A 13,738-nucleotide genomic window follows, 5' to 3' on the forward strand; every position below is an offset into this window, starting at 1 on the left:
ACCACAATGAGATACCACCTCACACCCATCAGAGTGGCTAAAATTAACAAGGCAGGCATGGGAATTTCTTAAAGCCTCCCAGGTGATAGATAGCAAAATATAAAAAGTCTGGGAACTACTGCCTTGGCAGGGAGGGGAGGATCAAATTATCTGCTAGGGGCCAAAGACTTTCGTGGACGCTAATGCCAGAAAGAGACGACCAAAGACTGCCCAGCTCCCGACCAACATGGGGCAGGGACTGTCCCAGCAACAAGCCTACATGGAATCAGCAAGAACAAAGCCTGCCATGGGTGCAGGGAGGACAGAGCCAAAGATGGCTTGGGGGTGACGGATTAGTCAGAGCTGGCAGAGGCCTGGGGAGGACGTTAATTAGAGAGCCTCTGTCACTGTCTGAGCAGGAGATAATGGGCCTGAACCGGGAGGAGGGCGGGAGAAGACCCCGTGACTCAGGGACTTCACAACCCCGTGACAGAAAGAACTGGACTGGAAGACAGAAAAGGTTAATTGAAAGTGAGTGCAGTCTGGGCACAGAGCAGGAAATGATCTGTTGGCAGCTGAAGGTGGGGGTGAGCCCACCAGGGTGGGGGTGACCTGGGAGAGGGACTAAGGAGCCGGCCATGGGTAAACAGGAGCTGGAACCTGAAAGGGATGACAGTCCCAGAACAGGGGTGGCCCATGGGTGACCCCTGTGCTGAATCCTACAGGGCAGGCCAAACGCAGCTTGAAATTGCTGTGAAGATTTTTCCTCAAATTCCAGATTTCCAGAATCTCTTGGACAGTGGAAAACATGGTGAGACAGAGAGCATCCCAGCAGAGTGCTGGTGTGTGCCCCAGACCCCTCCCTGTGGCCCTGCCAGATCCCTGCAGCCAACAGGCCTCTCTTCAGAAACAGGAGACAAGATGATGTGATACGTCGGAAAGCAGTGACGACCAAGGGGTGGCTGGGGAAGCAGGAAAGCAGCCAGACACTGCACGGAGCCAGACCCCAATCTCTCATCCCAGCCCTGCATCCCCCGCCTCTGTGTAGTGCCATCTCAGCTTAGGAACAGCCCTCCTTGGGGTCCCATGTACTGATCTGTAAACAAGGAGGCTGATGCCCATGACATCTAGTTGTCCATCCTCCTGTCCACTGGGCTCCTGCAAGCTCCCCAGGTCAAGCCCTCTGGCCAGGCTTTGAGATTAAGCCTGGAAAACCTGATTCTTTCCAGCAAAGGGCAGCCCAGGCAGGGAGAAATCCCAAATACAGCTGAAGGACCCAGCGATGACCAGCCAGGGAGAAGAGGAAACACAAGGAACAAAAACCACCATCCAGGGGAGCCTGGGTGGCTCAATTGGTTAAGCATCTGCCTTCAGCTCAGGTCATGATCCCAGGGTCCTGGCACTGAGTCCCATGTCAGGCTCCCTGCTCAGAGGGGAGCCTGCTCCTCCCTTTCCCTCTGCCTATAGCTCCCCTCGTTTGTGCTTAAAACTAAAAAACAAACAAACAAACAAAAACCACTTTCTAAAATCTGAAGGGGTCTCGGGAGAAAGCGGGATTAGCTGGGGGATGGGGGACCAGAAACAGCAGTTACAGAGATTCCAGATGAAAGGAATACTCAGCTTTGAATAACTGGAGCTGTATTATAATAGAATAGGCATCCTTACAAAGTCATGAACTCCCCATCACCGAAAGTAACCAAGCTTGGGCTCAGTGACTAGTTTCAGGGGCACAAAGAATCCTCATAGTCATTAATCTTTTTTTTTTTTTTTTTTTAATTTCAAGTTCTAAGATTTAAGGACTCTAGAGATCTACAGATCTCTTTTAAAGGCTCTCCCCTCCTCCCAATGCCCCCATGGAAAGCTGTCGGGGATTAAGTTCTGGACTCTGTCTTCTAAAAAGGGATGGCCTAGATGGTCTGGATAAAGCACAAAACATCCACCTCCCTGCTGCCCTCGCCCTTCAGTAAGACCACAATCCTCCGGCCAGACCCAGCAACCCTTGCTGCACAGTCCCCATCCCAGAAAAGTCTCACCAGGGACCCCTCCAAGGCAGAGGGAACTGCTAGATGGCCCTCCCAGCACAAGCCAGAGAGGCCATCTACATCCCCTCCCAACACTCCCATCCCCAGTCCCTGCTCAGTCCCCCGGCAGGAGGAAGGAAATGGAAGGAAGGACCCCCCACACTCCCAGGAACCTCTGAGTGCTACACGGGCCCCTGTCCAGTGGGAGCCTCTCTAAGGGCAGCAGGGGGTCCTGACACTCCAACGAGTCCACAGTGTACGGACAGGAAGCACACGGGATGCATGGTGTGGAGGGGTCAGAACCTATCTCCAAACCTCACAGGAGCAACTGTTCCCGAGTCCTGGCCAAACCCAGCTTCTGGTAAGCCAAGCAGAGCCAACTGACCTCCTCTTCACGGGACCCTGGGTCTTCTCCTCAGGTCAGGTGAGCAGGCCTCTAGGCCTGGGGAGACCTGTGAAGAGCTCAAGCACACGGCCAGGCACCTGGGGCTCGAAGGACACTTTTAGGGTGAGAGGGCTCCGGCAAGGACAGCTGGGCCGGGCCGGTGGGCCAGAGGCTGCCATCTGCATCCTGCTCTCCTGCTTCCCTGTCCTTGTCTCCCACAGTGACACACTTAGCCCTATCCCACGGGATCCAGAAGGACCATTCAGCTCACCAGCCACATGGCCAGTACCCTCACAGGGCCCCAGGAATAAGCAGAAGCCCTCCTGCCCTGAGCCCCATCCCCATCTCAGAAGAGCGCAATGCCCAGTGCCCACTGGCCAGAGCTGCCAGCCAGCACCCTGCTTGCCCCTCAGCAGACATCCACCAGACCTGGTCAAGACCCACGGAGCTGCTTGTTCATCAAGAAATCAGAACAGGGACTCACCAGGGCTTCCTAGGCATGGCAGGGACCAGCCGGGATGAGAGCCAGGAACACACAAATCCCTGGAATTTGCAGACCTTGCTGCCTGGCAAACAGCACCTCCAGGTGCATCCCCGGTGCTTGGTAATGCAATCAGGCCACAGCCTGACTGCCAGCTAAGCGCCCGCCCGCCTTGCTTCTCCCTGTAGCCACTCACGCCCTGAGACTCCAGATCCCGAAAGAGACATGTTCGTGGTTACCATAGGAACTCGCTAAAGCCAAAAAAGGCACCACACAGTCACCCACATGGGCCCTCAAAGCTCACGTCCACCTGCACAAGCAAGCATACACACACGCCTACACTCCCCAACACAAGTCTACACTGTTCTTAGGCTTGGGGCCTGCCAGGTGTCAGAAAGTGGGTTCCTTGCATGCGTGGTCCAGCCAGGTGCAGTTACAGGCCAGAGGCACCAGCCAGTGCTTACATGGTGCTCAATTGCTTACTTGGCGCTCACCTGCTTACCTGGTGCTCATCTTGCCGAAAGCTTCCTCAGGGCTGAGCCGGGTGGGGCTGAGAACCTAGGACCACCACCATGTCTGCTTGCAAGGTCAGGCCTGAAATTTCTGGGCCACAGACCAACTCTTGCAACCCTCCTACTCCTCTCCTCTGGTCCCTCCAGGAGGGGGCAGGTATAAGGATCAGGATCTAAACCAGTCACCTGGGGCACCTCGTGGCTTAGTCAATTACGCAGCTGCCTTCGGCTCGGGTCATGATCCCAGGGTTCTGGGATCAAGCCCCACATCAGGCTTGCTGCTCAGCGGGAAGCCGGCTTCTCCCTCTCCCACTCCGCCTGCTTATGTTCCCTCTCTCGCTGTGCCTCTCTCTGTCAAATAAATAAATAATCTTTTTAAAAATTAATAAATAAATTTTAAAAACCAGTCACGTGAAAAGGGAAGAAGGGAAAGAGCCCTACACCCTCATCTCCATAAATGGGACCAACATGCACCCAGGAGCTCAAATGAAAACTTGAAAGTCTTCACCTTGACCCCTCCCTTGCCCTTACCCCCAACATCCAAACCAATCCAGCCTGGGGAGACCACTGCCTCAGTAGCTCTCCAATATGTTTCCTCTCTTCAACCCCACTGCCCCCACCCTAGCCTCCAACCTCTCCAATGGGTCAGCAGACGGCAGCCAGGGGGCCCCTCAGACTCACATCTTGGTCCTACTCCCCTGGAAACCCTTCAATGGCTCCCACTCACCCAGAGAAGCCATACTCCCAGGGGCAGCCCCGCCTGCCCCCGAACTCCCACCCCAGTATTCCATCTGTAATAGTCACAGCCCCACACCCTTCCCACCCCCGAGTTTCTAACCTATCTATGCCCTGCTGCTGTGACCCAGAGTACCTCACCCCTGGAGATGGCTCAGGCACTCCCAAGTCTGGAGGAAACCCCTTCCATCCTCTCAGAGGACATCTCTGCTAGCCCTCATCACATACCACTGCAATTCTCTGTTTAGATGTCTACCTGCCTGCAGGGCTGTAAGCTTTCATGAGCAGAGATGCCTCCTTTTCATCTTTGTTTCCCCTACCCCAGGGCCTGGCTTTGAGCGTGGGCTATAAGTGCCCAGTAATTGTGAGCTGAACTGACATAGCATCCTGACCCCCTAGAACAGCAAGTTCCCCCATCCCTAACAACTCTCAGCACAGGCTCTGGGTGTGTAAGAGGAAGTGACAAAGGAAGAAGCCCCAGAAGATTCTAGAACTTTTTGGTGGTACCTGAAGGATTCCTGTCCACTGCCACCACCCACCACCCAGTGTTCCCATGCAGTTCCATGCCTCCTGCACCACCTGCCCCTGAGGGGGCTCATCAAACTGAGTCTCCACCAAGGGCACGTGCAGCGAAGGCAGACGTGCACTCTGCGGCCAAGTGCATGCATGTCGGGGGTAACAAGGGTGGGAAAGCAGCATGGGGAAGGTTCTGAGAACTAATCAGCTCCAACCAAGACTAAACCAGCCATTAATACAGACCTGGATTCAGATCCCAGCTCCACGACTTTAACCACGTGTCCTAACCTCTCAGAGACCCTCTTTTCTCATCTGCAGAGGCTGCTGCTTCAGGAGGGAGCCATGAAACCTCAGGGAGACTGTGTAATGTGTGACAACTTAGCACACATACATGCTCAACACTGCTGGGGCCAGAACCCCCACATTCAGAGCCGTGTGGCTCAGGGACACCTCCAGGAGGTACATGACTGACTGTGTGGAGAGGACCAGGTCCCTAGAGGAGGAGCCAAGGCAACTGGCTCAAGGGCGTGTTAGGGGCTACACTAATTGACAGAAAAGATGTCTTACCCAGCAGACGCAGAGGAAAAGTGGCATCTTGGGGCCAAGGAGAGCTGTAGCCTGGGTAGCTGGCTACCTAAGGGTCATGTCAGGGAGCAGAGCCACATCCTGGCTTCCAGGCAGAACTCTGTATTAGGTGCTATCAATGGGGGAGGAAGAAGGATGGATGAACAGGTACTGAGCTCCCTTTTAGTGCCATGGGAGCAGGGGTGGATAGATAAAACCCTTTATGGTGTCTGCCCAGCCCACAGTCCACTCTTCCTGTCTGGGAACTAACCCCTCCCACAGAGAGAGAGGACCACAGCAACCACAGCTTATCCGTAAGACCCCATCTCTCCAGCTAAACTGACTGGACTGGGAATACACAACTGACCCAAGCTGAGCCGGTAAGATGCTCCCTCTTTTTTCAGTTTTACTGAAATGTAATTTATGTACCATACAACTCACTGTTTTAAATTGTGCAATTCAATGGCTTTTAGTGTATTCACAAAGTTGGCGGTGCTGTCACCACTATCTAGGCCCAAGGCACTTACACCACCCCACAAAGAAGCCTGTATCCTTTAGCCCTCATTCCCCTTAGTCCCCCCCAATAACCTCCCCAGCCCTAGGACACTATGAATCTATTTTCTGTCTCTACAGATTTGCTTATTCCAGACGTTTCATATAAACGGAATCACGCGGTATGTCATGTTTTGGGACTTTCACTTAGCATGTTCTCAACTTTCACCTGTGTTGTAACATGTATTAGTACTTGATTTCTTTCGATGGTCAAATAACATGCCATTGTACCAATATGTCACATTTTGTTTACCCATCCATCTGCTGATGAATGTCTGGGTTGTTTTCACTTTTTTTAATATCTTTTAAAGACTATTTATTTGACAGAGAGAGAGAGAGCACAAGGCAGAGAGAAGGGGAAGCTGGCTCCCCGCTGAACAGAGAGCCCAATGCGGGGCTCGATTCCAGGACCCTGAAATCATGACCTGAGCCGAAGGCAGTGGCTTAACCCACTGAGCCACCCAGACACCCCTGTTTTCACTTTTTTTGAAGATTTTATTTATTTATACTACGCAGCCATCAAAAAAAAAAAAAAAAAAAAACAGAAACAAAATCTTGCATTTGCAATGACGTGGATGAATCTAGAGGGTATTATGCTAAGAAAAATAAGTCAGTCGGAGAAAGACAATTATCATATGATCTCCCTGATATGAAGAATTTGAGACGCAGGGCAGAGGGGTCGTGGGGGGCGGGGAGGGAAAAATGAAACAAGATGGGACCCGGGAGGGAGACAAACCATTAGAGACTCTTAATCTCAGGAAACAAACTGAGGGTTGCTGGAGTGGAGGGGGGTAGGAGGGATGGGGTGGCTGGGTGATGGACACTGGGGAGGGTATGTGTTGTGGTGAGTGCTGTGAATTGTATAAGACTGATGATTCACAGACCTATACCCCTGAAACAAATAATACATTATATGTTAATTAAAAAAAAAAACCCAACTGGCTCAGTTAGGAGAGTATATATTTGCAGCTACAGTAAAGTTACATAAAACAAAAATAAACATGGAAAAAGTAAAAAAAAAAAAGAAAGAAAGAAAAAAAGATTTTATTTATTTATTTGAGAGAGAGAAAGAACAAGCAGTGGGGAGGGGCAGAGAGAGGGGGAAGTGGATCGGGGAGAGAGAAGCAGACTCCCTGCTGAGCAGGAAGCCCAATGTGGAGCTTGACCCCAGGATCAGGAGATCATGACTTGAGCCCAAGGCAGGCACTTAACCAACTGAGTCACCCAGGAACCCTGGGTTGTTTCCACTTTGAGTTATTATTAAGGAGGCTATGAACAGGGAGGGGCACCTGGGTGGCTCAGTTGATTAAGTGTCTGCCTTCAGCTCAAGTCATGATCCTAGGGTCCTGGAATCAAGCCCCGCATCAGGCTCCGTGCTCAGCCAGGAGTCTGCTTGTCCCTCTCCCTCTGCTCTCTGTTTCTCTCTCAGATAAATAAATAAAATCTTTGGGGGAAAAATAATGCTATGAATGCTTGTGTTACAAGTTTCTATATGAACATATATTTTCATTTCTCTGGGATACATACTTAAGAAAGGAATTGCTGGTCATTTGGAAACTCTACCTTTAAACTTTTGAGAAACTGCCAGACTATTTTCCAAAGTGGCTGCACCAGTCTGCGTTCCCAGTAGTGGCGTATGAGAGTTCCATTCCCTCCTCACCCTCACCAATGTTTGCCATTATCTTCTTTTTGATTATAGGCATTCTAGTGGGTGTGAATGAGTGGCTCACTGTGGCTTTGGCGTGCATATCCCTTATGGCTAATGACACTGAACATCTTTTCTTGTACTTACTGTCCATTTATACACTTTCCTTGGAGAAGCAGGGAGCCTGATGTAGGACTCGATCCCAGGATCCTGGGATTGTAACCCAAGCCAAAGGCAGACGCTTAACTGACTGAGCCACCCAAGGAATCATTCTCTGCCCATTTTTTAAAAATGTGTTGTCTTTGTATTATTTTACTGAGTTGAAATGGTTCTTTATATATCTTGGGTATGAGTCTCTTACCAGATATGTGATTTGCAGATATTTTCTCCCACTCTGTGATTTGTCTTTTTACTTTCCTGATAGTGTCCTTTGTAACACCAAGTTTTTAATTCTGAGGAAGTTCAATTTATTGATGAGTTGTTGGTGCTGTTACTTATGCTTTTGGTATCATATCTAAGAAACCATTGCCTTACTCGAAGTCATGAAGATTTCCATCTATGATTTCTTCTAAGAGCTTCATAGTTTTAGTTTTAACATTTACGTCTTTGATCCATTTTAAGTTAATTTTGGTATACAGTGTGAGAGAAGGGCTCAATTTCATTCTTTTGTATGTGAATATGGTTGTCCCAGCACCATTTGCTGAAAACCTATTTTGCTTCATTGAATAGTCATGACACACTTGTTGAAAATCAACTGACCACAAATGTGAGGGTTTATTTCCAGACGCTATGTTCTACTTCATTGATCTAGATGGCTATCCTCACACCAGTACCAAATTGTCTTGATTGCTGTAGACTTGTAGTAAGTTTCAAAATGAGGAAGTAGAGTCCTCGAACTTTGTTCTTCCTTTTCAAATTGCCCTTAAATTTCCCTATGAATTTTAAGATCAGTTTAGCAGTTACTGCAAAGAAGCCAGCTGGGATTTTGATGGGGAGGGTTTCCAGTTCCTGTTCAACCTCTCCTGAACTCTAGCTCCACCTCCTCCCCTGGGTTCCCCGAGACACCCTGGGATCTTTTCTGTAACTTCTGCTTAACCTGGTTACCCTGAGTTTTTCTTTCTTATAATCAGAAGACTCTTCACCAGGCACAAGTAAGAACACAGTCCTACATACTATCCCAAACAATCATCTCAACACCATCTCCCCAGGACTAAAGCACACAAACTGTCCCCCAGATACCCACCAGGGTCCCAATCTCAACCACTGGCCGGTGTCCCCAGCCACCTTGTTACCAGTTCCCTTCCAGGTTACATACATCATCTTTACCAGTTAAATAGGCCCTCAATAAGCACTTGTGAAATTGAACTAGGAACCTAAAACAGCACCAAAAGAAACACTCCTACCACTCTGTGCCCCTTAGTAATCCTGCTTCATGCCTACATCCCATTCAATCTATAGATAAGAAGTTCTAGGAAATCAGACACCATTGTGCCCCCTCGACAAGGGATACAAACCCTGAAGTCTGGAGAAGTTAAATGTCTTGCCCAGGAATGACTTGCCCTGAACACTGAGCTGCACTGTGGCACACACACCCCATGCAAACCAGCACAGGCACAGGCATACCCATAGTCCCACCCCATCTTCAAGAGTTGCCATAGAGGGCGCCTGGGTGGCTCAGTGGGTTAAGCTGCTGCCTTCAGCTCAGGTCATGATCTCAGGGTCCTGGGATCGAGTCCCGCATCGGGCTCTCTGCTCAGCAGGGAGCCTGCTTCCCTCTCTCTCTCTCTGCCTGCCTCTCCATCTACTTGTGATTTCTCTCTGTCAAATAAATAAATAAAATCTTTAAAAAAAAAAAAAGAGTTGCCATAGAAGCTACCTCCTCCTGGCAGTCTTCCAAGACTGCTCCCGCTGCACCTGTGTCACCAACTCTACAAAAAGAAAGCTCTCAGAAAGCAAGGACTGTTTGCATGCACTCCTGCCCTGCTAACCGTTCACCATCACCCTTCTGAGCAAAACAGTCCAAAGTGGGAAGCCTCATGCCCTGTATTCCAACCCTCAAGAGCAACTCTGCCTTGCCCGGAAACCTGTGCCCAGGGACTACACAGCCATTGCTAGCAACCAGATGGCACGTAGAGGGCAGCTGGCCCAGAAAATCTTTCAGCTGAGATGGAGGGTTACAAGCAGGAAAAGCTGCCTCTGAAGGAGAACACTCATTGGAAGAATTCTTCATGCACAAGCTAATTCACATATGGCAGGATAATATTTTGGGCTAGCGACCAATGCTGTATTTTCCCTCCTAGAATTCCCCTCTTTTTCAATTCACTCAACTAGAGCAGATGGTTGGTCACTCACTACCCAGGGAAGGGATGGAGATGGAAGCTGATTTTGTTAAAATCTGAAGGGGAAAGGGGGTCAGGGTGCAAACAAAATGGTTTGCCCAGAAACACCTGGAAAAGGAGCAAAGATGGTGATGGAAGAGGAGAGAGGTGTGTCTGCTCAGGGCTTCCCAGACAGAGGAGCAGACGTATGGCCAAGCACGAGAGACAACTTCCAGACCCCAGATCTGAGACACCCAGGGCCAAGCTCACAGGATGACATCTGTCTGGTAACAGATGAGTCGATGACCAACTGACCACACACACGTGCATGAGCACATGCACATGCACACACACTGGGGTGTTCCATGAAGTTCTAGAACTCTGTGGCCCAATTTTCCAGGTAGGCAGGAATGTCAGAAAGCCCGATGGAACTGGGGCTTCACATAATAATCAAGACAATAGGAAATATAACTATCTTTCTTACACCCCCAAGCTGTGGCCTAGAAGGCACTGCTATACACATTACCATCAATCTGGCCCCTGCTGTTTCCAGTCCAGCATCTCCCTTCTTCAGATGCCCCAGGAATCAAGTGCCTGGTCCATCCTTTCCAGCCCCAAACCCCTAAGACTGAAATGGAGACTCTGACAAACACAACAGCCCCATTCATGTCTCCCACAACTGGGGGGGAAATGAGGTCCCCAGAGGACCTCTGGCCTACCATTATCTCTGATCACTACATAACAGGAAGTGGCTACTTACTTGACCTTTAGGCTTGCCAGCATGGTCTTGTCGATCCTGCCAAGAGAAAAGCAAAGGCTTTGGTCAGTGCTGAGGCTGAAGGCTCCCACCCAGTACATGCAGGGGAGGTAGTCCCTGGCCAGTCCAGACCACCAAGCCAACAGGGTCCTTCAGGGAACAACCACTGCTCGACAGAGGAGCTCTCCTCGAGCCCAGGAAGGAGGGCTAGACCCACACATAACCCTGTGAGGCAGGTACTGCTATTCCTCCCATTTTAGAAATGGGGAAACAGAGGCTCAGAAAGATAACATCAGTGGCCCAGTCTGAATCCGAGTTCTGGCTCCACACCCAGAAATCGCAAGCACTGTGTAGATGGCATTTCTCTTCATCACCCCCACTCCACAAAAGACTGCAAGCCAGCTCCATCGGTCACTGGCACCTAGACGTTCAACACAATACTTCCTGGGCTTCTGCTCTGAAAAGATGTCAGCACCAGGGACCCCTCCCCATGCCCTGTTCCCAGAGCTGCCAATCCATGAGAGGAGACAGACCCCACTCCTGAGACAGAAACCCAACAGCAGGCTCCAGGATGCATGGGCAAGTGTGATCTGTCGGTCATGGGGTTCAGAGCAGAGAGGATCACGTTCATGGCAGACTGTCCTGGCAGCCAGCTCCTCCACCCCGGCCTGCACCCACCCTTGCTGGAAGACAAGGCAGAGCTGCTAAGCTTCTATTTTTACCCTCTGCATATGCCAACCCTTATGGCTGGTAAAAGAGTCCCCCTCCTCTCTGCAGAGACAGAAAGGTGGGCGAGATTCCCACTGCCAGTGTCTCCTCTTGCTTAGGGATCACGACCACCAGTGTCACCCCCGCCGTGTCACCACCAGCCCATGTCATCAACACCACCTTGTCACCACCATCAGTGTCACCACACCTCCATGTCCCCATCACCATCAGTGTCACCATCACCACCCCGTGTCATCACCTTCGGCGTCACCACACTCCCCACCCCATGTCACCACTACTGCCATGTCAGCATGACCATCAGTGCCACATCCAGGATGCCTTCAGCCACCCTCTCCAGGCAGCTCAGCTTTGCCACAGGCTTCCTATGGGGCAATGCTGGAATGGGAGCAGTGTCAGGGCCACACGGGGAGGACACAGAGCTGCCCCAGCAATCACAAGTCAGCACCAAGCCCTTGAGCTGGGAAGCAAGATCCTTTTGCTCTGAGTAAACTTCCAGCACCTTCTGATCTTGGTTCCCAGCAGCAAAACAAGCCACACCCCAAGGCTCCCAACCCAGGTCCCTCCCAGCTTCTTCACTGTGTCCTGGCCCCTTTCATGGAGCCTCCACAACTAGTCCCCTAGGGCTCATGAGGCCCCATCCCTCTGGCATGCAGACATTCCTCTTCTCCCATTCTGCCCACCAGATGGGGGTAGGGTGACTCCAGGGGCAGATCCCCACATTCTGCTGTAAAATTTATAGCCCAGAGCTACCTAATTGTAACCCCCAAAGCAAGCCCTTACACTCTTTTCTGGAGGAATCTCTTTTAATTGCTACAACATCCCTCTGTTGTGGATAAGGCGGAAATCACCCACTTTCCCATGGGGAAACTGAGACCCAGAGAGGGGAAGTGACCTGCCTGAGTTCTTCAGAGTCAAGGGGGGGGCCAGCACTTAGAAGCGGGACTCCTAGTGTGGCGCCCTCTTAACCCAACCACCCACCACCGGGTGGCACTGTGGGTCACAGGAACCCCAGGCTCGACACCCACACCCACACCCAGTCAGCAGTCTCTCCAGAGGGTCCCACGCTGGGGTGCAGCCCTGGGAGGGCGGGACCAATGGCCTTGGCAGGACTGAGACTACAGACACAGCAGCAGCCTGTGTCACTGGGCTTCTCTCTTTCAGAAAGCCAGACTCCCCAGATTCTCCCTGGCACCTTCTCTCCTCCCCACTGCCCATCCACCCCACCCCATTTCCTCTCCTCACCATGTCCACCCCTGATGCCACTGGTTCTCCACCCTGACATCCAATGGAGCTTCTAGAATACCAGCCCCCTGAGATTCTGGTCACAGTCTGGAAGGGACCACGGCTCCAGAAATCTGCCCTTTAGTCTCCAACCCTCCCAGCTGGTGTCCATCTCCAGATGATGCCTACTCTAAAGACTTTTTTTTTTTTTAACTTGACAGACAGAGATCACAAGTAGGCAGAGAAGCAGGCAGAGAGAAAGAGGGAGAAACAGGCTCCCCGCTGAGCAGGGAGCCCGATGCGGGGCTCGATCCCAGGACCCTGGGATCATGACCTGAGCCGAAGGCAGACCATTTAACCCACCAAGCCACCCAGGTACCCCCAGATGATGCCTACTCTTACCCACCAACCCCACCAGGAAGCCCTGCTGTCCCCTCAAACTCAATGAGGCCTATAACCAGATGCCTGTCATGGGCAAAAAAACATGTCACATAGTCACTCCATAAGCGTGGACTGAGCACGCACGATGTACCACACACATCTTCCTGGTCTGCTCCACACCTCCCAGAGAAGCATGGCTCTTAGACAGAAAGCCTCTCATGGCCCAAGCCCCGCCCTGTAGTGATCCCAGCCAGCCTGACTGGGAAGCAGATGAGGTGATTTGAACCCAGAGCCCACACTCAGCACAGCAACCCCTTGGCCCCAGGGGAGGGAGGGGGTATGGGGAGGGGGCATGAGCAGGCCCCAGGTTGCCCTGTGCCAGCCCTAGCACCATGTCATCCTCATTCTCCCCATCTACCAAACATGCAGCACCCGCAACTCCTTCCTGCTGGAGGACGGATGGCAAAGTGCCTTTGGAGAGAAGGGAGAGGAAAGTCAAAGTCTGCACACACATAGAAGCAAACCAGCCAGAAGAGCAGACGGAGCCCACCTCTTCCCAGCCCTGGCGGCCTCTCCTTCTCTCCCTTGCCTCAGTGTCCCCCCACTTGGCCCACCAGGCCCCATACCAGGGCACCCCAAGCCACGTTCCTTGCAGCAGTTGGGAACCTTTCCTCTGACAACGCCCCAGGCCCAGAAGCTGAAAGGAAACCGATAATGAAAACCACGAGACCCCGCTCCCCAGCTGAGGAGAAGTTTCCAACAGCTGGTAACCAGAGACAAGTCTTTGACCTCAGTCTCCCCATTTTCTGGCTCCCTGGGGAGGGAAGAGCCTCTCCCTTGTTCTGCATGGAAGCCTAGTGGCCTCAAAGACCAGGCAAGAGGCTGGAGCACAAAGCCAGCAGCTCAGGCTCAGATGGAGCTGGGATTGGCTGCCTGTGGTGG

General features: G+C 51.6%; 1 protein-coding gene across 6 annotated transcripts in view; it reads right to left on the reverse strand.

The window, feature by feature from the left end:
• RAP1GAP2 (RAP1 GTPase activating protein 2) overlaps window positions 1-13,738 on the reverse strand; it is a 231,358-nt gene that overhangs the window by 173,319 nt on the left and 44,301 nt on the right. For all 6 annotated transcript variants that reach the window (XR_014304844.1, XR_014304845.1, XM_082707076.1 and 3 more), the window contains one exon: window positions 10,469-10,504. Coding sequence is in view for 4 of the 6 variants with exons in the window: in XM_082707073.1 (XP_082563199.1) it covers window positions 10,469-10,504 (36 nt within the window). In the remaining 2 variants the exon portion in view is untranslated. The remainder of the gene's footprint in view (window positions 1-10,468; window positions 10,505-13,738) is intronic.

The sequence above is a fragment of the Mustela nivalis genome (assembly GCF_964662115.1).
Source record: "Mustela nivalis genome assembly, chromosome: 17".
NCBI lineage: Eukaryota > Metazoa > Chordata > Mammalia > Carnivora > Mustelidae > Mustela > Mustela nivalis.